This window comes from Rhodnius prolixus, unplaced genomic scaffold (assembly GCF_049639745.1).
Source record: "Rhodnius prolixus isolate KJV_2025 unplaced genomic scaffold, Rpr scaffold_4, whole genome shotgun sequence".
Lineage (NCBI taxonomy): Eukaryota > Metazoa > Arthropoda > Insecta > Hemiptera > Reduviidae > Rhodnius > Rhodnius prolixus.
This window is the reverse complement of record NW_027411614.1, coordinates 8,419,638-8,442,849: the sequence shown is the minus strand read 5'-3', so window position 1 is coordinate 8,442,849 and position 23,212 is coordinate 8,419,638. Positions and strand designations below refer to the sequence as shown.

The window sequence follows — 23,212 nt, the reverse complement described above, 5'->3', positions numbered from 1 at the left end:
ATCAAGGTTTTACTCGATGAACGTAAAGCTGTAAATCTTTAGTGGCTTGGTCCCGCAATCGGTTTTTCATCGTTTATTCTATTCCAGTTGTTGCTCTTAGTCCAGATTGATTTTGGTTTGAGTAGGGTTTCGTTCCCCATTGATGAATGACGCTTCTGTGAAAGTATGGAAGTTAGGACTTGCTCTAAAAAGCTATTTTAGTATTATTTACGACCTTAAACCTTCATAGTATTATAAGAATTAAATATGTAATTAAAATACCAAATTTGAAGAAAACCTCCTAAACAGAAATGCCATTTTTCTGAATATCTTTTCATGGTTGTGATTCTTTTGAAAATAGTCATCGAAAGCAACTTACGGGACGCATTATTATCAAGATGATCAAGAATTTTATCACGCAAAATGAAATAAGTTAAAATCGTGTGGTTACTCACTTGTAGATTTTTAGAAGCAGTCATAAGTATAATTTTACAGAAATAATGAGTTAATATACCGAATTCTCAGAGTTGCAACAAACAAATCACATGAATTGCAAATAGCCCCGAAACTTTTAGCATTGCTTCAAAAGCCGTGGCGATAAAATTTATTTGTTATTGGCAGGTTTTATATTGTTATGTTTCCTACGAACCAAATTTTACACCGTCCAAATTCACTTACGCAGTTCTTGATTTTTACAAAAGTAACACTGACTAGTATTCTTACAAAAGTAGGTAAAATAGGAACAATTTTGTTTTCCTAAGGCGTTTATTGGACACACATAGCGACTTTCTTGAGCTAAATATAAACAAAAGCTTTCCCTAAAAAAACATCGTTATAATAGTATTTTAGCCTTCAGATGTTCATAAACTAAAAATTTTGTCTTTAAGCAAGTCATTCGACTTCAATTTAGTTGGTAGTTCAAAAAATAAAGGTAGTTGCCGTACAAAAACATTGAACAGAACTTTTCGGTTACAGACATAACAACATACTTCATTTTACAGTTATTTTTATTCAATACTATTTACATACCATTCTAGAATTAATTGCCTGGATAACGTTTAAGAAGTTCATCAATCTGTTTGTGCGATAAGTTTTTTTCACCCGGTACTAACACTCCTTGTCTCTCATGAGTTTTCTTCAGCCGTTGTTGAGCTGCATTATCTTCCCAACACTTTCTGAAGGCCGTGACTTCTTTATTACAAGGTATATCATTGAAACCATTTCTTTTAAGGCAAGCAAACAAAACAGACATTTCCTGTACACAAGAAGCACCAGTATTTTTATCTCCCTTACCTGATACGGAAGTTTTTAATTTAAGAGGTAATAATTCTTTAAATGGCACTTTATCAGGCGTAATATAACATCCTCGTTTCACATATCCCAGTTTCTTCATTTTTCAGATGATTTAGAACAGGCGATATGAATTTTTATTGGAACTGGACACAGCAGAATTAGAATTTAAATTTTCATCTTATCCTCTAGGTTCAGAATACTGACACTGACTTAGCCTACAGAGACGCAGATTGAAATCTGAAAATCACTTGCAAGATGGTATAACAGTCACGATTCATTACCTTCACACTTCATGGAGAGGGAAAAAGATAAGTAATCGTCCTACAGATTAGTGATGGGCAGAACGAGTCCGTCTTTGGACTCGTTGGATTTGAATCAGTTCCAGGGTTGGAATCGATTCCAACAACTCGTTCACCGATTCCGGTCTCTGTACTTACCCTATGCATTAGTAACATTGTCACGCAATTTATTAAAAAATATCATTAAATGTTAGCTGTAAGGGATCGAAGTTGAGTTATCAATGTTTTAGTTAGGGTAACATATGTTTTAATAGCAGATTGTATTATAATTATTGTTGATAGTAATTGCAATAAAAGTTGTTTCCTATAATAAGAAAGTATTCATTGACATGGCGCAGTCGGAAGATGGCATATTACATCTACAATTACCGACGGGTTTCAATTGGGAAGGAAATGTTACTGATAAGTGGAAAATTTTTAAACAACAATTTCAGATCTATGTCACTGCCAGTGGCATTTCATCAAGTAAGAATTCGGGTAAGCGTTTGTGTGCTTTATTATTACACGCCTTAGGACCAGAAAGTTTGCCAGTCTACAATTCATTTAAATTTCAAAAAAAAGAAGTTGATAATTTTGAGAGCTTAATAGAAAAATTTGATCAATACTTCTTGCCGAAAAAAAATGTTGTTTTCGAACAACACATGTTCTTTACTCGTAATCAGAGTGCGGAGGAAAATATAGAAAAATATGTGGCAGAATTGAGGAATTTGGCCCAATCCTGCGAATTTGGACAAATGGAAGACATGCTCATCAGAGGACGGGTAATTTGTGGGTTAAAAGATGATAAATTAAGAGAAAAACTTTTGAAGGAAGGCGATATTACTTTACAGAGAGTGATAGACATTTGCAAATTACATGAGAATACAGTTGTTCAGATGAAAAATTTCGAAAATTTAGCATGTGTGGATGCTTTAAAAAATTATAATAAGAAAAATAGTTTCATTGCCAGAAAAGAAAAAACTACTAGTAACTGTAGATATTGTGGTCTAACTCATTTGGCGAATAAGTGTCCAGCATTTGGCAAGTCCTGTAATCTGTGTAATAGAATGAACCATTTTGCGAGGTGTTGTGAGTCAGAAGGAAAAGCCATAAAAGAACTTAAAGAAAGGAACAAAAATGAAACTGAACGTCTGTGGCTGGAGGCCATTACGATTGAGGGGATTAATATGGTGGAATGGAAAGTTCCATTTGAGGTTCAACCAAATGTGTTCATCAATTTTAAGATAGACACAGGAGCTCAGGTTAATGTATTACCTAAACATATTTATGAGAAAATTCCAAACAAGGGAGTTCTGTATAAGACGGAAGCTAAGTTAACCACTTACAATGATGAGGAATTAGATGTGCTAGGGAAATGTTACTTACAGCTCAAGACGAAAAATAATTTTGTAGCTAACGAAGAGTTTTATGTCGTCCAAACAAGAAATAACAATAGTTCACCAATTATAGGATTGAAAACTTCCGAAAAATTAAATCTTATAGATCGTCGCATAAGCGCAATTAGACAGGATAATTGCACACAGATTGTAAATAGATATAAAAGAGTATTCGAAGGTATTGGTTGCATGTCAGAGGTATTTGACATAAAGTTAAAAGAGGATTATAATCCTGTAGTTCATACTGCGCGCAAGATACCATTTGCCCTCATAGATAAATTAGAGGAAGAGTTAGGCAGATTAGAACAGCTGGAGATAATTGAGAAAGTGGACAGACCCACTGAATGGGTAAATCCTGTGGTAATAGTAAAGAAACCTAATGGCAATGTGAGATTATGCATGGATCCACAGAATTTAAATAAATATATTGAAAGGGAGTACATTGATCTGCCAACGGAAGAAGAGATTTTGAGCAGACTAGCGGGTGCAAATATTTTCAGCACTCTGGATGCTTCACAAGGATTTTATCAAGTAAAACTAAGCGAACGAAGTTCAGAATTATGCACATTTGCTACGCCAAATGGAAGATATAAATTCAAGCGATTACCATTCGGCATTTCCTGTGCACCGGAAGTTTTCCACAAAAGATTTAAGAATATTTTTCGAGGAATTGAAGGGATAATAACATATATTGATGACTTGTTAATTTATGCCAAATCGGCAAAGGAGCATGATGAAATTCTGATGAGTGTGTTGCAAAGAGCACAAGACGCTAACATAAAATTTAATATAGAAAAATGTTGTTTCGCAAAGAACATGGTAAAATTTTTGGGTCACATCATAACGGCTAAGGGAGTACAACCGGATGCAGATAAAATTGCAGCGATCATACAAATAGAGACACCCAACAACAAGAAAGAGTTGCAAAGAATACTGGGAATGGTGACTTACGTTGGAAAATTCTTGCCAAATGTTGCAAAGGTGACGGCACCATTACGGGAACTACTAAAAAATGATGTTGCGTGGCAGTGGGGTTCGGATCAAGAGAAGGCCCTGAATGAGATAAAAAACATGTTGACCAGTCAGCCAGTCCTGCAGTATTACCATAGGAAAAAACCTTGTAGACTAACAGTTGATGCTTCCAGAGATACAGTCGCTGCGGTGCTGTTACAAGACAATTTGCCCGTTATATACGCCTCCAAATCAATGACGGAAACGCAACAAAATTATGCCCAGATAGAGAAAGAGATGCTTGCCATCGTCTTTGCCTGCCACAGATTTCACCAATACATATACGGAAAATCAGAAGTAGTGGTTGAAACAGACAACAAACCTCTAGAAACAATCTTTAGGAAACCATTGATAAAGTGCCCGTTGAGATTGCAAAGGATGAGAATAGCCTTACAGCAGTATGATATACAAGTGATATATACACCAGGAAGAGACCTACTACTAGCAGATGCCTTGAGTAGAACGAGAGCGAAAGAAGACAACGTCTTTGATAAATGGATAGAGAACAGTTTGGTGGCTCAGGTGAATCTAATTAATAACTTCATACCAATATCAGACAAAAGGTGGCACCAAATAAGAGAGGAGACAAGCAAAGATCCATGTTTGAGGGAATTAAAAAGGCTCATAGGAAACTGGCCAGAAGAAAAAACGGAGCAATGATAAAATGCAGCCATACTGGGATCTAAAAGAGGACATAACAGAAGTAAATGGAATTTTGCTAAAAAATAATAAGATCATAATTCCTGAAAGCCTCAAGAAGGATACGTTACAAAAAATACATTACAGCCATTTGGGAATAGAAAAATGTAAATACAGGGCACGAGAGTGTGTGTTTTGGTTGCACATAAATAATGATATTGAAAATTTCGTACGGCAATGTACAGTCTGCATGAAGTACCAAAAGGCACATATTAGAGAACCGTTACAAAGTCTGGAGATACCTCAGGGACCATGGGAGCTTATTGGTGTGGATTTATTTGCGTTCAACGAAAAATCATATTTATTAATAGTGGATTACTTTTCAAAATTCGTGGAAGTAAGCGTATTGAATTCATTAAGCAGTCAAGGAGTAATCAACTTATTGAAAACTGTGTTTGCACGTTTCGGTATCCCAAAAATTGTAAGGTCAGATGGTGGAAAACAATTTGATTCAAGAGAATTTGGAAGATTTGCAGAGGAATGGAGCTTTGAACACCGATGCTCTAGCCCGACCAATGCTCAGTCAAACGGAATGGTAGAAAGGCACATTCAAACAATAAAGAAAATGATGAAGAAGGCGAGCGAAGACAAAAAAGAGATGGAACTATGTCTATTAGAATATAGAAACACACCAATTAGTGAGGAATTACCGTCACCGGCAGAGATACTATTTGGACGTAAAGTTAGGGGGCTTTTGCCCTACAATCCTATACATAGGAACTTTGAAGGAATCAGAGAAGCTCTTAAGAAGAGGCATGAGATGCAGAAGGTTTACTATAACAGAGGGAAGAAGGAGTTACCAATGTTACAGGAGGGTGAAGAGGTGATGGTACAGAGGGAAGGAAGATGGGAGCCAGGCAAAGTAAAAGGAAGCCATGGTGATAGGAAGAAATCTTACGATGTAAAGATGAATAAGGGAGGAGAACTATGGCGGAATAGACGATTCATAAGAAAGGTTAAAAGGCCAGAAAAATATAAAGACTACGATTGTTCTTAACTTTAAAGTAGCGAATTAAAAGAGGGAGATGTAAGGGATCGAAGTTGAGTTATCAATGTTTTAGTTAGGGTAACATATGTTTTAATAGCAGATTGTATTATAATTATTGTTGATAGTAATTGCAATAAAAGTTGTTTCCTATAATAAGAAAGTATTCATTGACATTAGCTTTCCCAGTTAATAACAAAACTATATTTCTTTAACACACATTGAGTACTATCCCTAATTTCCAATTGCACTGATAAATATAAAATTAACAACGTAACACAAAAATTAACATAAAAATAGACTAGTCAATTATAAAAATTAAAGCAATGCTGTTTAGTCATTATCTAGCTTGACCACTGGAAGACTGGAGTTAATGTGCTTCAAGAGGATCCAAGATAGAGAAACGGAAATGGGTAGGAAATTATTCCCATAAAAAAAATCTAACCCTTCAAGCAAAATGATAATTACTCATAAATAAAGAAATATTTATTTACTAGGACTTGTATATCAAGCTTTAAAAATATTATCTCATTATCTTACGAAAAGAAAAAGCTGTGTGCTTAATCTTTAACATAGCGCTGGACACTCTTATTCTTATCTTCATTGGGTAAGTTTAACCGTGTACATGACCGTGAGACAGTCAAAGTAACACTGAGCCAAAATTTAGTATTACCTAATTGGTTTACTTACTGCAGTATCCCTCCCACTCTATCACCAATTTCACAAACATTCATCGATTGGAAATAATTTTTAGTTAAATATTCGTTTTATTTGAATACAAAAAACATTATAACGCTTTCTTAAGATGATTTTAATTTTTAAAATTTGTTTTTGTCCATTACTCTTATAAAATACGAAGAATTTCAAATAAAATATAATATACAAACACAATGATCTAGTGTGCAGGTGGAGTCAGTCCTCGTTACCATAGCAATGGAACCGTTAAACAACTCCGGTTCCAGCTCCAGCAATTTCTATTGGCTAGATTCAGTGAACCAAAAAATGGAACGAGTCCGGTTTCAAAAGGATTTAAATCACTCCGGATTCGACTCCACCAACTCCAGTGGATTTAACCAATGAAAATGCTAGAGCTGGGCCGGAGTCGTTTAACGGTTCCGTTGTCATGGTAACTACGACTGACTCCACCTGCACACTAGATCATTCTGTGTTTGTATATTATATTTTATTTGAAATTCTTCGTATTTTATAAGAGTAATGGACAAAAACAAATTTTAAAAATTCAAATCATCTTAAGAAAGCGTTATAATGTTTTTTGTATTCCAATGAAACGAATATTTAACTAAAAAATATTTTTAATCGATGAATGTTTGTGAAATAGGTGATAGAGTGGGAGGGATACTACACTAAGTAAACCAGTTAGGTAATACTAAATTTTGGCCCAGTTTTACTTTGACCGTCTAGCTGACATGTACACGTTCAAACTTACGCCAATGAAGATGAGAGTAAGTGTCCAGCGCTAAGTTTAAGATTAAGCACACAGCTTTTTCTTTTTGTAAAACAATAAGATAATATTTTAAAAGCTTGATATTCAATTCTTAGTAAATAAATATTATGAGTAATTATAATTTTGAAGGGTTAGAATTTTTATGGAATAATTTCCTACCCATTTTCGTTTCTCTACCTTGAATACTCTTGAAGTAAGTTAACTCCAGTCTTCTAGTGGTCAAGCTAGATAATGACAAAACTGCATTGCTTTAATTTATATTTGACTAGCCTATTTTTGTGTTAATTTTTGTATTACGTTGTTAATTTTATATTTATCAGAGCAATTGGAAATTAGGGATAGTACTCAATGTGTGTTAAAGAAATATAGTTTTGTTATTAACTGGGAAAGCTAACATTTAATGATATAATAATATAATAAATTGCGTGACATTTGTTCTTATGTTTAATCGTTCCAAACCTTCTGCTGCCTCATTTTCATTTTTATTTGCCTAAATTTTTTGGGGCGGGGCGGAATCACTTTTTTTAAAAATAGGGATTTGAATCAACTCGTTCCACCATCGGACTCGTTCCAATGGAACGAGTCCGCTCAAATAGCCCATCACTACTACAGATGGTCTAAACTAGTGATGGGCAGAACGAGTCCGTCTTTGGACTCGTTGGATTTGAATCAGTTCCAGGGTTGGAATCGATTCCAACAACTCGTTCACCGATTCCGGTCTCTGTACTTACCCTATGCATTAGTAAAAATGTCACGCAATTTATTAAAAAATATCATTAAATGTTAGCTTTCCCAGTTAATAACAAAACTATATTTCTTTAACACACATTGAGTACTATCCCTAATTTCCAATTGCACTGATAAATATAAAATTAACAACGTAACACAAAAATTAACATAAAAATAGACTAGTCAATTATAAAAATTAAAGCAATGCTGTTTAGTCATTATCTAGCTTGACCACTGGAAGACTGGAGTTAACGTGCTTCAAGAGGATCCAAGGTAGAGAAACGGAAATGGGTAGGAAATTATTCCCATAAAAAAAATTCTAACCCTTCAAGCAAAATGATAATTACTCATAAAGAAATATTTATTTACTAGGACTTGTATATCAAGCTTTAAAAATATTATCTTATTATCTTACGAAAAGAAAAAGCTGTGTGCTTAATCTTTAACATAGCGCTGGACACTCTTATTCTTATCTTCATTGGGTAAGTTTAACCGTGTACATGACCGTGAGACAGTCAAAGTAACACTGAGCCAAAATTTAGTATTACCTAATTGGTTTACTTACTGCAGTATCCCTCCCACTCTATCACCAATTTCACAAACATTCATCGATTGGAAATAATTTTTAGTTAAATATTCGTTTTATTTGAATACAAAAAACATTATAACGCTTTCTTAAGATGATTTTAATTTTTAAAATTTGTTTTTGTCCATTACTCTTATATAATACGAAGAATTTCAAATAAAATATAATATACAAACACAATGATCTAGTATGCAGGTGGAGTCAGTCCTCGTTACCATAGCAATGGAACCGTTAAACAACTCCGGTTCCAGCTCCAGCAATTTCTATTGGCTAGATTCAGTGAACGAAAAAATGGAACGAGTCCGGTTTCAAAAGGATTTAAATCACTCCGGATTCGACTCCACCAACTCCAGTGGATTTAACCAATGAAAATGCTAGAGCTGGGCCGGAGTCGTTTAACGGTTCCGTTGTCATGGTAACTACGACTGACTCCACCTGAACACTAGATCATTCTGTGTTTGTATATTATATTTTATTTGAAATTCTTCGTATTTTATAAGAGTAATGGACAAAAACAAATTTTAAAAATTCAAATCATCTTAAGAAAGCGTTATAATGTTTTTTGTATTCCAATGAAACGAATATTTAACTAAAAAATATTTTCAATCGATGAATGTTTGTGAAATAGGTGATAGAGTGGGAGGGATACTACACTAAGTAAACCAGTTAGGTAATACTAAATTTTGGCCCAGTTTTACTTTGACCGTCTAGCTGACATGTACACGTTCAAGCTTACGCCAATGAAGATGAGAGTAAGAGTGTCCAGCGCTAAGTTTAAGATTAAGCACACAGCTTTTTCTTTTTGTAAAACAATAAGATAATATTTTAAAAGCTTGATATTCAATTCTTAGTTAATAAATATTATGAGTAATTATAATTTTGAAGGGTTAGAATTTTTATGGAATAATTTCCTACCCATTTCCGTTTCTCTACCTTGAATACTCTTGAAGTAAGTTAACTCCAGTCTTCTAGTGGTCAAGCTAGATAATGACAAAACTGCATTGCTTTAATTTATATTTGACTAGCCTATTTTTGTGTTAATATTTGTATTACGTTGTTAATTTTATATTTATCAGAGCAATTGGAAATTAGGGATAGTACTCAATGTGTGTTAAAGAAATATAGTTTTGTTATTAACTGGGAAAGCTAACATTTAATGATATAATAATATAATAAATTGCGTGACATTTGTTCTTATGTTTAATCGTTCCAAACCTTCTGCTGCCTCATTTTCATTTTTATTTGCCTAAATTTTTTGGGGCGGGGCGGAATCACTTTTTTTAAAAATAGGGATTTGAATCAACTCGTTCCACCATCGGACTCGTTCCAATGGAACGAGTCCGCTCAAATAGCCCATCACTAGTCTAAACATCTAAAGAGAAACATCTGATTGAATTGAGTTAGAAACAGTGCAAATCTACATGTACAGTACACTGAACAGTGCACGCGTAAATTTAAACACCATCTCACAACCTTTTAACTTCAAAATTGAAATTAGCAAAAATGAAACCCACAATTGTTGCAGACGAAATGTTTCCTGAAGGTGCAGGTCCATATATGGATTTAGAAGAGGTAACAATTGCTATTTGAAACTTTGTTTTAATTTTTTTAGTGTAAACAGCTAATGTTTTTGTATCATAGGCAGGAGGATCGAGTGGTCTACTTATGGATTTGGCTGCCAATGAAAAAGCTGTGCATGCTGATTTTTTTAATGGTGAGACAAATGTTACGAGTTTATAATTAGATCGTCATGATAACAAATTACGATTTTACATTTATGTGTGGTACTAGTAAATGATATAAAATTGAATTTTAGAATAAAGGGAATAAATTTTGCATATTCAATAATTTTTTCCCTACAGATTCTTTTGTTTAAACAGATCAATTGGTTACTTAACCTACATTATCGTTTAAACTTATTATAATAAAACCTTTTTATAATTGCTCTACTTCATTTTTGATTTGGATCAGATTGGTGATAAAATTCAGACTTCTAGGTAATTTTTCTAGTCCCAGTAAGTTTAGATGGCTTAGAACTCCCTTAAGTTTCTACTTTTTCAGTATGGCTACTACAAGAATCGTGATTTTCTCTTAAAAGACTGTGATCCTGGAAGATTTGGCTAAGACTCTGCAAACATGAGTCCCAAACAAATGTCACCTCTCAGAATGCGCTGGTCGTAAGGAGGCCTCTGTCATCTGAATCTGTTAAACGTATGATGAGCTTTTTCGCTTACCGTTAGCCTTGTGGATTTCGTCTCACCATCTTTGTAACTCATTGTGCACTGTCACCTACAAGCCCAATATTTCTAATGTATGGTAGACATGCCCTGTAATCCAGGGCACTCGTTTAAATGCTGGAAAGTCAATATGCCGTTATTGTATAATGGGCAAATCATTGAGTCCCTAATACCTATTTTGTGGAGGTGTGCTTGTAGTTCCTCGGAAGAGCACGACAGAATCTTTTCTTGGGAAGCCGTCAGGTATCCTGTTTTCTAGCAGTGTTGCCCACTACTTTCCAGCGGCCATGCTCTTGAATTCCGCGTGTAATTTTCCCATTATGTGGCAACCTATAACTCTTGCCAAAGCGAAACACATTGCGTGGTCGGACTGAACACCTCCCCAGTTTCGCAAATTTATCGGGTTGCTCGTTCCTTGGTAATCCACAATGTGCAGGAATCCACTGGAAAGCCAGGTGCTTCCCTTTTGCAAGCGCCTTTTCAGCCATTTCTTTCACGCTCTTACATCTGCGGAAATTCCACTTTGAGATCCTGTTACGGCTACTAACGCAGCTTGGGAATCACTGAAAAACACTGCGATGTGCAATTTCTTTTCAACCATATATCTAAGACCTATCCAGGATAGCTCGGGGCTCCCCATCGAAATTTGATGCCCACGTTCCAACAGGTTCTAAAAACGAAGTCAATACCGTACCCTCCAGCTCCCGCATTTTTAGTGGCACCATCTGCTGAACGTCGATATAAATGAGCAGATTTCCTGGTTAATCGAAGTCTCAAAACAAGCAGAAAAAACAAAAAAGTATATCTTGGCCTAGAAGGTTGCCCAAAAGCAATAATTTAATAGTTTATTATTCCAGGCTTTTCGTCCAACTGCGGATCAAGGGTCTTGAACAGAGACGAATAGCTAACATATTTTTCTTTAAATTTCTATACACCATTTTAATAAAATCGAAAATCAAGACCGGAAATCGAACACCCCACCAAAATACGTGTTACTTCGCGATGGGCGCCTGTGACCGCTCAGTCAAGTTATAATTGTTAATGTTAACTTAGGAATTCAAAAAAATTAATTCAAAAAGCGACGGATGAAAACAGTGGAATTAATTTTTAATTTTAAATGGAAGTTATTAATATGAATTAAATTCATTTTAATGCAAGTAAATTCCATTTCAAAAATGCAAGATATTTTCCCTTTAATTTATGTGATTTTATTGACTAATGATTTATTAATTTTTCTTTTTCCAAGATTTTGAAGACCTTTACGACGATGACAATTTGGACTAGTTTAAAAAGGGGTAAGACAGAAAAGTATCAGCTGTTACCTTAATTTTGAAGAAAGAAAATATAACGTGTGTACGTGTTATTGCAGAGAACAAAATCAGTCGTTCATGGTTTGGTAAATTTAAGGTTTTTGAAAGCACACATGAAAACAAAAAATAAAACTTAATTCAAGTGCAGAATTTATATAAAATATGGTCAGAAACTTTTTATCTTTTTTGAAAAATACAGCCCATTATTTTTATGAAATAAAACTTTTTAAAAATATATATACAGTACTTGTCATTTTTCCTTTTACATATGTATATATAATTTTATTAAAATCTCGTTTTACTTACTACTTTCTAAATGTACACTCTTCGAATTCGAAGTACATATATTTAAAATGTTTTCTTCATTGCGTTCTAAGAATTATTTGTACAATATATAATGAATTCTTGATTTTTTGTTTGTTAGTTTATTTTATTTTTTTCAAATAAAATTTTAACTAACTTAAAAACTAATATAAATTTATTCTTATGGTTTTTGGATGAAGCAAATAACTAATTAGGAAAAACAGATGTGGCATATTTAAGAATAGAAAGTTTGAAAACACAAAACATGAGAAAAGTTTACATTATTACTGTTTTTTTAATTACAATGATGAGTTCACTTTTATTTCTTACATCAAATAGTAGAAAATGTCCTCAAATAATTGTGCTAATCACTTTAAATAAAAAAATGTAATCATTCAATTTTGTGTCAGTTATTTTTTTTTTAATTAAAACTGAATAAATTTCATTGCACTGTCATTTTTTGAGCGTCTGAAACCTAAAGACAATTTATTAATAAATCTGATAAAAAACGACGGTTTTGTAACTGGATTTATTCATTTAAATTAAATTGATATACGTATTCCTATAGCTCATTTTACTGAAATCTGATAATATGCAATTAAAAACAAAAAAGCTACTGTATTTTTTAAAAATATTAATATATTCTAATTTTATATTTAATTTAATTAACAAAGGCGCTAAGCAATTATGGTAACATTCGTTTTAATATTTGAAGAAAACTCAAATATTTAGAAAGTATTTTCAAAAATATAAATACTAAATTTTGTGTGAAGTGAATTTAAAGCGAGTAGTAAAGAGGAGGCATATTTATAAAGCCTCATATCTACATCTTCTACACTTACATAAAATGCGAACATCTTATGTATATTCTATCAATTTTCTTTTATCGACGGAATTTCAACAAAATATTGTGCCGCTCAACAACCTAACTAAAATTTAGATGTGTGTTATGTAATAGAATCTTGTACATTCTTAGAAGAGATGTATTGAATCAGTGGTGATAATTATGTAGATAACCCTTTTCTTCTCTTGAAGAACTGTTTGCGATTCTTTGCATCATACGAAAATTTTGCTTATTGTACGCCTAAGGTTTTTCTTTCAGAAGTAACAAGTGCCCAATACGTTATAATTTATATGCGTAAAACTTAATAGAAGCAGAGTGTTGGTGGAAGCGAAATTTTAATTGCTATATTTTTGCTGACCTCGTGATAAATTAATTAAATGAAGCTATGGAATCTACACACAACAGCGTGACAACACCTTTAGGTTCACTTTGAATTTTTGCTTATTAAAAACATATACAGGAATAGTTTAGGCATCAATATTAGCCAACGAAACCGCGCAAAAAACGAGACAGCACTGGGATGTAGTTTGAATTTCTGTTGACTCAGTTTTTAATCGCTGCATACCCATCGGACCGGCACGACAAAATCGGTATATTGAAATTAGCGCGTTTTGGAGTAGTTAGCTGGCTAGTACTGGAAGTTTTAATGCTAGAAAAGGTTTTGTTACCTTAATGTGAAGGAATTAAACGAAACTGAGATATTGTGCAGTGAGAGATAAACGAAAATACAAGCCCTTTTTTTTTTGTAACCTGTATGTGACACGAATCTGAAGTGGAAAGAATGCGCCAACGCGGTTAAGGACAGATACTTTTGAAGACGTCTGCTCCAAAGGCGCTCTCTACTAAAACATAAAAAAACACCGAAAAAGTGAAAATGTTGAGTTTTATGTTAAAACATTTCACAAATGATTTATGAATGTTAATAAGATCTGATGGTAGTAATCACTGGAAAGATACAATTGTAAGCTACGAACTACAAAGTAGTTTCGTATAAATTTACAAGACCTAAAAAATTGCATGGAAGTGGAAAAGTGGTATGTATAGAATATTGTAGTTTCACTTGTAAAACGATTTTTATGTTACTTAATGAGCTCTTTTATCGCAAATAATCTGGGATAAAGGAAAAAAAAACAAGTTAAAACATTAGAAATTAAACAATATTCCTAAAATAAAGTATTTATTTGATTAACTTAAAGAATTCAATTAATGCATTACTGGATTAGCAAAAAAAAAAAGAAGAAAAATGGGTTCGGTCCAGTAGAACAATCCCGAGATTCACATTCTTTACAAAAAATTCACCGAAACAAATTCTGTTGATAACTGCTGATGATAATACTAACTCGGAAAATATTTGTTGAACTAATGTAATGATTACTATTCATTTTATCGATATGTACACAAATGTTAAGACTGAATCGGCAACAAAACACTTAACCTCTGTTCAACATTTTAAGGGAGGAGAGCAAATTAAAAAGTAATTTTTTACAATATCCTTTGACTAGATAGCCACAGTTATTAAAATTGAAAAAAAAAGTTCTTGATCCCATTTTTATTTTTAAAGATTTTTGAAATAATATCACGATTATTTTGGTTTATTGCGAATGAAGATTAAGTTTATGATTTTAAATATTTGAAAAAATCTTTTGCATTTGTTAAACATTTTAAAGAATCTAATCAAGTTTTCAAAGGAATATTTGATTTTTTTTCTGGAAAATTATTTTAACGTTATAACTGTAATTTCCAAGTATTCTTAATACATGGAATGAAAAGTAGATTTTTTTTAGAATACTGGCACCGACTAACTTGAATCATACTTTTATGTCTCTGAATCTACTATTTCTTAAATTAAAAAATAAAAATAAGATAACTCTAACCATTAACCATCTAACCAACTAACTATTATTTTTTATTAACCATCAACTAACAAGAATATTTTGAAAATTTTCTATAATACAGAAGAATTCGTCAGCAATATTTAGTCCTATTTATCTAGATAATTTCCTTAACAAAAATGGAAAAAACTGCAACAATCATTCTAAAAAATTTAAAATAAAGACTTTAAATTCTTTAAAGAATTGAATAAGAAGATTAAATAATAAATCTTCAAAAAAAACTTGGATACGTATAGTCTAATTAACATGGCACTGATTTGGTTTTGTATGGAAATAATTTTGCTTCGCAACGTATTTGAGCAAATATTTTCGTTAATAATTATTTTAGTATCATGCATAAGGCATCCGCGACGGTCTTAAATTGGCTAAAAGATTTTGATAAAGTTGAAACTACTCATTATTTCAAACAAAGATTAATCAATCAATGATCTACATGAATAATATTAATTCCCAATGCGATCAGTGCAATATTTTCAAAAATTTGCCAAAAAACAAATTAGAATTGTCTCAAATGCCATCTAATATACAAAAACTTAATACAAAAAAAAAAAAGAAGAAAAAACTGAAGTGATAATATCCTTGGACTATTATACACATATTTAACAGAATTACTCAGTATTTTGATGAACAAATCTTACGGGTAAATCGCGGGATCGGTGAATACAAAATAACTAGTTTGTGGAGCCAGTATTCTACACAACTGCTTGAGAGAAAAAAAAATAAAATAATGATCCGAAAACTTAAAACGCATCTACTATATTAACTGCAGGCCACTACATTATTTGTACAAATGAAAATAAGATTAAATGTACAAAAGATATTAAGTAAAAACAAAATTCTAAATTGAATTTTGTTTAAATTAACGAAAATAATATTTAGTAGTAAAAACAAAAAACGTGCGCTTAACATCTAATGAGGCATACTTTCTAAAACTTTATATTCTTAAAAATTATTTTTTCAGGATTCACATCCTTAACAAAAAAAAATCCATTGGAACATAAAAGCCATGTTTCATTACGAAATATTTTTATTTTTTTACTAAGTCTCTGATCTCTCACACTTTTGTACAGATCCAGGCATAATTTATTTTTTTTTCTTTTTAATTTTGTCAATTTAATTTACGAAAAAATCTTAGCTTCTTTCATGATTTATTAAAAAATACTGTTAATATAATTCCGAATTAAATGTACAAGTTTAATTTTATTGGTAAATAGCTTGATAAAATATAGTTATAATCCAGAAGCGTTTGGGATGCTCTTAAGTTTTCTGTTTTTAGCTTTAAGACGGATAATTTTGAGAGGGCTTTAAAGAAAAAGAAAAAATCCAATTTAAATAAGTACCTCTACAAGTACTTTGCTCAACTAATCTGTACAAAATGTTTTCTGCTTATTTAAAACAAACTTGTGGTTCTAAACATTAGGATTATTAATGCACTGATGAAATAATTAATGGCAGGACAATTTAAATGTTTTTTCTTTCTCTACTTTTAAAATCTTCCTTCTTTTACGGAAAAAAAAATCAAATAAGTTAAAAAATCAAATAAAAATAAAAACTGTTTTTACTGATTAATTGATTTCCACATCTGTAGAAATATTTGATTCATCATCCGTTGTTTCTTCTATATAATCGTCCACATCTTCATGTACTTGTGCAAAAATACTACTACCATCCTCGCTACTGGAAGGACCAGCTGTGGTTATTGTACAATTTGGAAATTCTACTGTACTGGCATCATCAGTTGTCACAAAACCATTTGATAATGATGAAGGTTCTCTGGCCATTTCTACACGAAAAAAGAAAGCATAAAGCTTAATTGATTTGAATACAATGGCATGAAAGCATAAAGCTTAATTGTTTTGAATATAACAGCATGTTTTACACAAGCCTTTAAAATTGTCGAATGTACAAATATATAGGGAGGTTCTGAGTCTTTGCCCATCATATTACCAAAATCCTTTGAATAGTCGACTAAAATCGAGCTATAATTTTATTGTTTCCCCACACAGCTCGATTTTTCCATACAGGTTCCAGTCTAATGATTTTTAAGTTGTTGACAAGTGAAAGTACTGATCGTAGCTCTTCGAATGTTTTCAGTACTTAAATCAATTTTTCACTTCTTTGTCCAACGTCAGCCTAGAAAGCTAAGTATTTGATATAACTAGAAGTTTACTTTTTAGGTAAACAGCATAGCATGTACGACTCGACTTAGAGTAATGTAACATGAATTCATTCGTTAATTTTGAGTAGTAATCTCCAGAGTTTATCTCAACTGGTAAGTGAACTTGGATGTAAATATAAATTGTGCGAAGACTCTTTGTGCGTCAGAATGTGGTAAAATGATATTTGTGTTGAAAAGAACAAAAAAACTAAGGAGTAAGGAGATCCAAAAACATTTTCCCACTTCTATTTTTTTATTTTTTATGTAGATAAAACTTACTCGTTATATACTTTTCGAAAGCCTTTGGCATGGTGGATGTTATTTTCTCAAGATTTTCATCTGTTATTGTGCCATTTTCAAGACCTGAAAAATATAAAAATAAGTGATGACATAGAATAAATAATTTCTTTAAAAAAAAAATAAAATAAAAAACTTAAAATGAGTTGGTTTTTATTTGAAACTTACCGTAAGTTAAACCAATCTTTTTTAGAACATCAAAGTCATCGTGAATTTCAAATTTATCATTGAATACGAATACGTACTCAGTTCTAAAAAAAAAAGTTGTTAAAACATTAATTACTAAATTCAAAAAATAGAATGGTATTGAGAGCCTGCTATAACTTAATATATAATAAATTGTATTTCCATTTAATAAAATAAAGTATGATAAGAAATATTCGCACAATTTTCTCTTTCTACTTATATTTTCGTGAAACTAATTTTGGCGAAAAGTTAGGTATAAACCACTACTTGGGCACTTCATACACACTTGATTTCTTTTAACATTTTGCACTTAATGAGGTTCCTCGTTGTACGTACATAATTGACACTTTAGAAAGAAGCTCAATCTACCTTTCTTTCTGAATTGTGTTAACATTTTACCAAAAAGAAGCGCAGATATTTAGGTATTAGAATTGAATATTTAATAACTTTGTTTTAATTTCGTTTATTCAAATAAAAATTATTCGGTACTTTAAGAAATATTTTAATTTTAATGAGAGCGAATATTTATTTTTACTATTAGGTCTTAAAATGAAAATAATTTTACATAGATGTTACCGTCCTTTTAGAATATAATATTAATGATCTCGAACAGTATGTGTACATTTTAGCCACCTACTTTAACCAAACATACTAACAATATTCTATCTTTCAAACGTAACTTTCTCTTTACTCTAGGAGAGATTTCTTTTTCGCTCTTGGCCTCTTGGTTTGATTAAATATCTCAAAAACAAAAAAATGTCACTTTGTTTTAAATACCATTTTAATTATTTTAAATGGAAAAGTGACTTTTCCGATACGGTTTTTGTTTTTGCGATTTTCTCAAAATTGATTAAAATTATGTTTCATATAACGCTTTTGTCATGCTTATCACTATTTAATTTACTAATATTTTACTTTTAACATTTTACTTGAAACAGCCCAGGATTTTTTTTAGGGGGCTTCACTGGGAATGCATTGCAGAGCTTTTTGCAACAGAAGTGTCTCTTCAGTACCCAAGTTACTGTTCTGCGGGGACATCAAATATTTTTATGAGTTGAATATGTGGTTAAATACGCAATGATTAACATCAAAAATTTTAACCATTACATGCTTGATGAAACTGCAAAACTGGTCAGAATGTACAGTACAAGTATGCTGTAGAAGCATTGCTGCAATTCAAGATTTGAGAATAATCGTAGTTTTTTTAGGTTGTTTGAATTTTCTTGAAACCGGCCATAACTATTTTCATTTAACTTGCAGAAAGAGAGAATCGTGCCTGTTAACACAAGTTTTGTGTCCTAGGTATTGCAGTATGAGTCAAGTGGCACTAACTTGTCGCTGGAAATTGAGCAGTCTATTGAAGTTTTTCTATCACTGTTCACAACAATGAAGGGAAGCTGAATAGCTGTATTGGGTCCAGGTGGTCCTCGAATTTTTTCATATTCGAAATTTCTTGTAACCAAATTTTTGTAAGAAATTTGCTGTGAATGGAGGAGAAAAATACATGTACGAATTGAATGTCCAAAAGATAATGAGAATATTAAAGACTTGAATGAAAAAAGGAAGGGAAACTACCATACCTGCAGTAATAAATCATTTAACTGTTGTGTCTTACTGTGTATTCTATCTGCGATTTGCTTCTTCTGAGAATGCAAATTTAGACATTCTTGAGCTGAGGTCGTCGGCAAACCAAGCCACCGTATCTCTTTCTTTTCTTTAGATATAATATTCATTGCCATCAGAACATTCAACGCATCGTACACTCTGCGTCGAATATTTTTTTGATCATATTGCTGCAAAATAATCATCAAGGGCCACTAAGAGAAATCATTCTTTGAAAGTTCAATAATTTTTTCTAAATTTTTTAGTTGTTTCAGAATTTAGGATGTGTAATTTATTTGATAACACATTTCAATACAAACCTGATCAACACTATTTGGTAAATGTTTAGGATCCGTAAATTCGGCAACCAGTTCATCAGCCACTTCGTTATACGATGTCGTTCCTTTTTTGCGAACTTTTTCACAAACTTTCATTGAAAAATGTCTTAGGCCTTTACCGCCTTTGTCCGTCTTTCTTCTTTTAGCCACTGTCGCAGGGCTGTGTGAGAAAATGAATAATTGTTATTATTAAAAATGTTTGTAAAAAAGTATTAACAGCTTTTAACTTGAGACAGCCAAACACGTTTAGTGTTTTGCTTTTGCAAAAAATTACTTAATTACAGCAGAGTGTAAAATGGTAAGAAAAAAATTACAAAATAGCTCAAGTTAACACTAACAATTCAGGTACAAAATCATTTTCATGTTCTTGTCTTTTCCTTGAAGAGACGTCCAAAATTGGAGCAACATAAGGTTTAGGTGGATTAGGTTGTTGTATAACCTGAAAATGCAATAAATCACATTAAATCTTGGAACCCTAAATACATCGATTTATCCATTTTGTATTGCAAACAAGTTAAATTTTTTTAATTTAGTTTTCACTGAATTGAATTCCTAACCGAAAAAAATTGAATTCCTAGATGATAAAAAAATGTTTTCAATATGTGTTCTTAAATGCAAGTACTGAAAAACAAAACATTTAAAAAATAACAACTAAATGCATCCCTCATCACTAACTCATTAAAATAATGTTCGGTTCTGCCAGTTACAGACTACTACTGAATTAATTAAGATTCATTTGTTATTACAACATAAATAAAACTTTACATACAGCAACCTGGGCTGAGCTCACTATAAAATTGAAGAAAATACGCAAGTTAACCGGAAGTACAATTTCACAGAAAGAAGAATTTATGTTTCTTGAATTTTCTGGTACTTCCTCCACAATCAGAAGCAGTATACACTTTTTGTCACATTTTTAAGATCTTCAATGAATACTAATCAAAATCTTTGCGCCTTTGGTCGATATTTCAGAATTTCAGGAATTTTCGATTAGAATTCTAAATATTCTCAGATATGTAACAATGTTTTTTAACTATTCATTATTTTATTTATTTATTTTTTTAATAAAAAGTACAATCTCCTCAACCTAAACACAAAATTGAACATTATAGTGTAATACTTCATACTTACAACTGACTGATGTGGAGACGTTAATTGTATAGTTTTTGAAGTTGCATTTCCAGATTTTTCATTTTTTATTAAACTCTGAATCTGTGCTTTAACTGGAATAGTTACCAATTGCCCTGAAAATATTTCTATGTGCTTACAAAAAAAGTTTCTCACACATAAAAATAAGATATTTGTAGAATATTGAAATTAAAAACTTCAAAGAAAGATTTGCTAGCAATCAATTCTCTTCAAATTACTGACTTAGATTTTTTGATTTCAATAGTACAATTATTCATACATTGTGATTTCATAAAACGCATCTGTATTTTATACTGATTTAACAATTTAAATCAGTATAAATCCAGCTGCTGGCCCTTAAGTTTTCTCTTTCTAGGAGCTTCTTACAGCTCCCTGCCCGGAGATGGACAGTGTTGTTTGTAACGATAGAACACTGTCCGGAGGCCGGTAGTGCACTGAAAAACACTCAGGGCACCAATAACCTCAGATGTTGACGCGCCTTACTTAAATCTTTTTTTTTTTAATGTATTTCTGGAATCTTGAAAAGCGTTTATAACCGAACTATAGCAACGTTAAAATAAGTTATTAATTTCTTCAAATTTTTTACTGTTTTGCAACGAAAATGAATGGAGGAATCGAATCTAAACAGTGCTACAAGTTGGATCGACAGGAGAATAAATTGGTTAGTTTTGGTGATGGCAAAACCAGTGAGGCTAATGGGGAGCCTCATTCCACATGGAGGCGAAATCCTCATAAAGGTAGCAAACCCATGGAAAAATAAAGTTAATAGTCTTTTTAATTCAAAGACAGTCAATATTACCCAAAGCAACCTAAATTATCCATAGCAACGGGGCAAAACATTTTATGAAACGCACTGATTGAAGAGAGGCCCTTTATAAACTGTTTCCTGAATTGTTATCTCAACCTTTCAAAAATATAAAATTATACATATAGCGCGGTTAAATGAAATAAATAGATTTATGCCTTTATTCTTAAATTCGTTTACATGAAAGTACAAAGTTTAATTTTTAAACAATTCTAGCAAGTTAAATACGGGATAAAAGTCAAACTTGATAAACGAATTAAGCTGTGCGTGTACAGGTTCACTAAATAAAGCGTTCATACAAAAGTAGCTGTTTACAATGACAATTTATGAATTGGAAAGCTGCCGCATTAAATAGAGAAGACTGGCGGAAGCGGATCGAGGAGGCCAAGGCCCACTGATGGGCTGAAGAGCCGAGCAAAAAGAATGACAATTTACGGTGTATTGCATAATTTATTATGAAATAATAGATGTCCATTATTAAATTTATTTCAGTTCAATCAACGTTACAAATAATACTTGATGGTATTTTCCTAAAATTCAATTCATTTGCTCTAAGATAATAAAATGTGGTTAAAGTAAAAGTATACATTTACAACCAACATAATTATCAGGATGTAACTTATGTTTTCAATGGGGAAATATTCTTGATTCAGAGTTATTTAACTATTAAATACGGATCGAAAATTAAATAAATAAATAAAACTTATTTAATATTTTTGAGGAAACTCATCAAATTAATTTATTTTACTTTTTGTTTGTGCTTATGAATGAATCTAATGAATAAAATTTGGATGGGCACTCACTCGCTGGTTTGCCAGAGCTAGGAATCGTAACTGCTCGAAGTACCTGTGCACCTTGGATGTTTGCACCTGCACTAGAATTAATCACCTAACAAAACATAAATTATATGCAATAAATTTATGAAAACATTAGTCTCCAAACAAAATAAAATAAAATTCAAAAGCCTACACAAACCTGGGTTACTCCACCTGATTTTTGCGTAAGTATTTTTACGGTTTCTGATTTGACTGTTTTGGTGGGAACTGTTTTTTGTAATTTAATATATTGAGGTTTTCCTGGAAAGAAATATCTGTTAAAAAAAAAATGTAAATTCTCGACGCAACTTCAATTTTAAAAAGAATTTTTATATTTCAATCATGAAGATTTAATTAAAAGGTAGGCTTATAAATTGAAAAGTAAACATATATCTTGAAAACAAAACTCTTAAGGGTGTTTTCAGCTCTCAGCCCTTGTAAAATTTAAATTTATAAGATTGAATGGTTATAAGGAATATGGAGAAACATGGTGTTTTATAATGCCAACAACTTCTCACTTTAAACCCAATCCATTTTCAATGCTCACCATTGGTATCCTGTATTACGAAATTGTACGTTCCGGGCTGCTGAGCCATAGCACGATATCTGATAATAATTCCTCAGGTCAAAGCATTTAAAATGCCTAGCCAAGGCGCTATAAAAAATGATTTGCGTGAGCAATACTTTTAGAGGCCTTACAGTATTTAGGCAAAATGGCGACGAAAACACTACTGTTACGAAAAATAATTGGAATTATTCGTTTTTCATTAGACTGGAGGAACACTTCGTAATATAATTTCAGACAACTATTAGTACATTAAAGAACATTAACTGGATTACAAATGAAACATTAA

The 23,212-nt window shown here is 32.0% G+C and overlaps 3 protein-coding genes across 4 annotated transcripts; 1 reads left to right on the top strand and 2 right to left on the bottom strand.

Annotated features, from left to right (window-relative positions):
• Nucleotides 1-968: 968 nt before the first annotated feature.
• LOC141455471 (small ribosomal subunit protein mS37) lies at nt 969-1,372 on the bottom strand. Its single transcript, XM_074130576.1, has one exon. It carries the CDS (start codon nt 1,370-1,372, stop codon nt 1,019-1,021), a length of 354 nt encoding a protein of 117 aa, XP_073986677.1. The 3' UTR covers nt 969-1,018.
• Nucleotides 1,373-1,469: 97 nt separating this feature from the next.
• LOC141455472 (COP9 signalosome complex subunit 9) lies at nt 1,470-12,728 on the top strand. Of its 2 annotated transcripts, XM_074130578.1 has the most exons (5): nt 1,470-1,603; nt 9,786-9,994; nt 10,064-10,136; nt 11,906-11,954; nt 12,029-12,728. In XM_074130578.1, exons 2-4 carry the CDS (start codon nt 9,926-9,928, stop codon nt 11,941-11,943), a joined length of 180 nt encoding a protein of 59 aa, XP_073986679.1. In that variant the 5' UTR covers nt 1,470-1,603; nt 9,786-9,925; the 3' UTR covers nt 11,944-11,954; nt 12,029-12,728. The 2 variants fall into 2 exon arrangements, with proteins under 2 accessions (XP_073986679.1, XP_073986678.1); XM_074130577.1 differs by having other exon boundaries at nt 11,906-12,728.
• Nucleotides 11,907-23,107, bottom strand: Dp (transcription factor Dp). Its single transcript, XM_074130564.1, has 11 exons — nt 22,906-23,107; nt 22,519-22,619; nt 22,347-22,431; nt 20,721-20,833; nt 19,928-20,028; nt 19,572-19,749; nt 19,230-19,442; nt 18,982-19,130; nt 17,632-17,714; nt 17,446-17,529; nt 11,907-16,791 (listed from the first exon to the last, which is right to left on the bottom strand). The coding sequence occupies exons 1-11, from the start codon at nt 22,952-22,954 to the stop codon at nt 16,574-16,576; spliced, it is 1,374 nt and encodes a 457-aa protein (XP_073986665.1). The 5' UTR covers nt 22,955-23,107; the 3' UTR covers nt 11,907-16,573.
• Between the last annotated feature and the right edge of the window lie 105 nt (nt 23,108-23,212).

Bases quoted from the DNA above. Each gene is read 5' to 3' on its own strand.
- LOC141455471 (XM_074130576.1), bottom strand. From the start codon at position 1,372: ATGAAGAAACTGGGATATGTGAAACGAGGATGTTATATTACGCCTGAT.
- LOC141455472 (XM_074130578.1), top strand. From the start codon at position 9,926: ATGAAACCCACAATTGTTGCAGACGAAATGTTTCCTGAAGGTGCAGGT. The intron at 9,995-10,063 runs GTAACAATTGCT...TTTGTATCATAG, and splicing joins CATATATGGATTTAGAAGAG to GCAGGAGGATCGAGTGGTCT. The intron at 10,137-11,905 runs GTGAGACAAATG...TCTTTTTCCAAG, and splicing joins GCATGCTGATTTTTTTAATG to ATTTTGAAGACCTTTACGAC.
- Dp (XM_074130564.1), bottom strand. From the start codon at position 22,954: ATGGCTCAGCAGCCCGGAACGTACAATTTCGTAATACAGGATACCAAT. The intron at 20,834-22,346 runs GTGAGTGCCCAT...AAATATTTTCAG, and splicing joins TAGCTCTGGCAAACCAGCGA to GGCAATTGGTAACTATTCCA. The intron at 19,443-19,571 runs GTTTGTATTGAA...ATTATTTTGCAG, and splicing joins TACCAAATAGTGTTGATCAG to CAATATGATCAAAAAAATAT.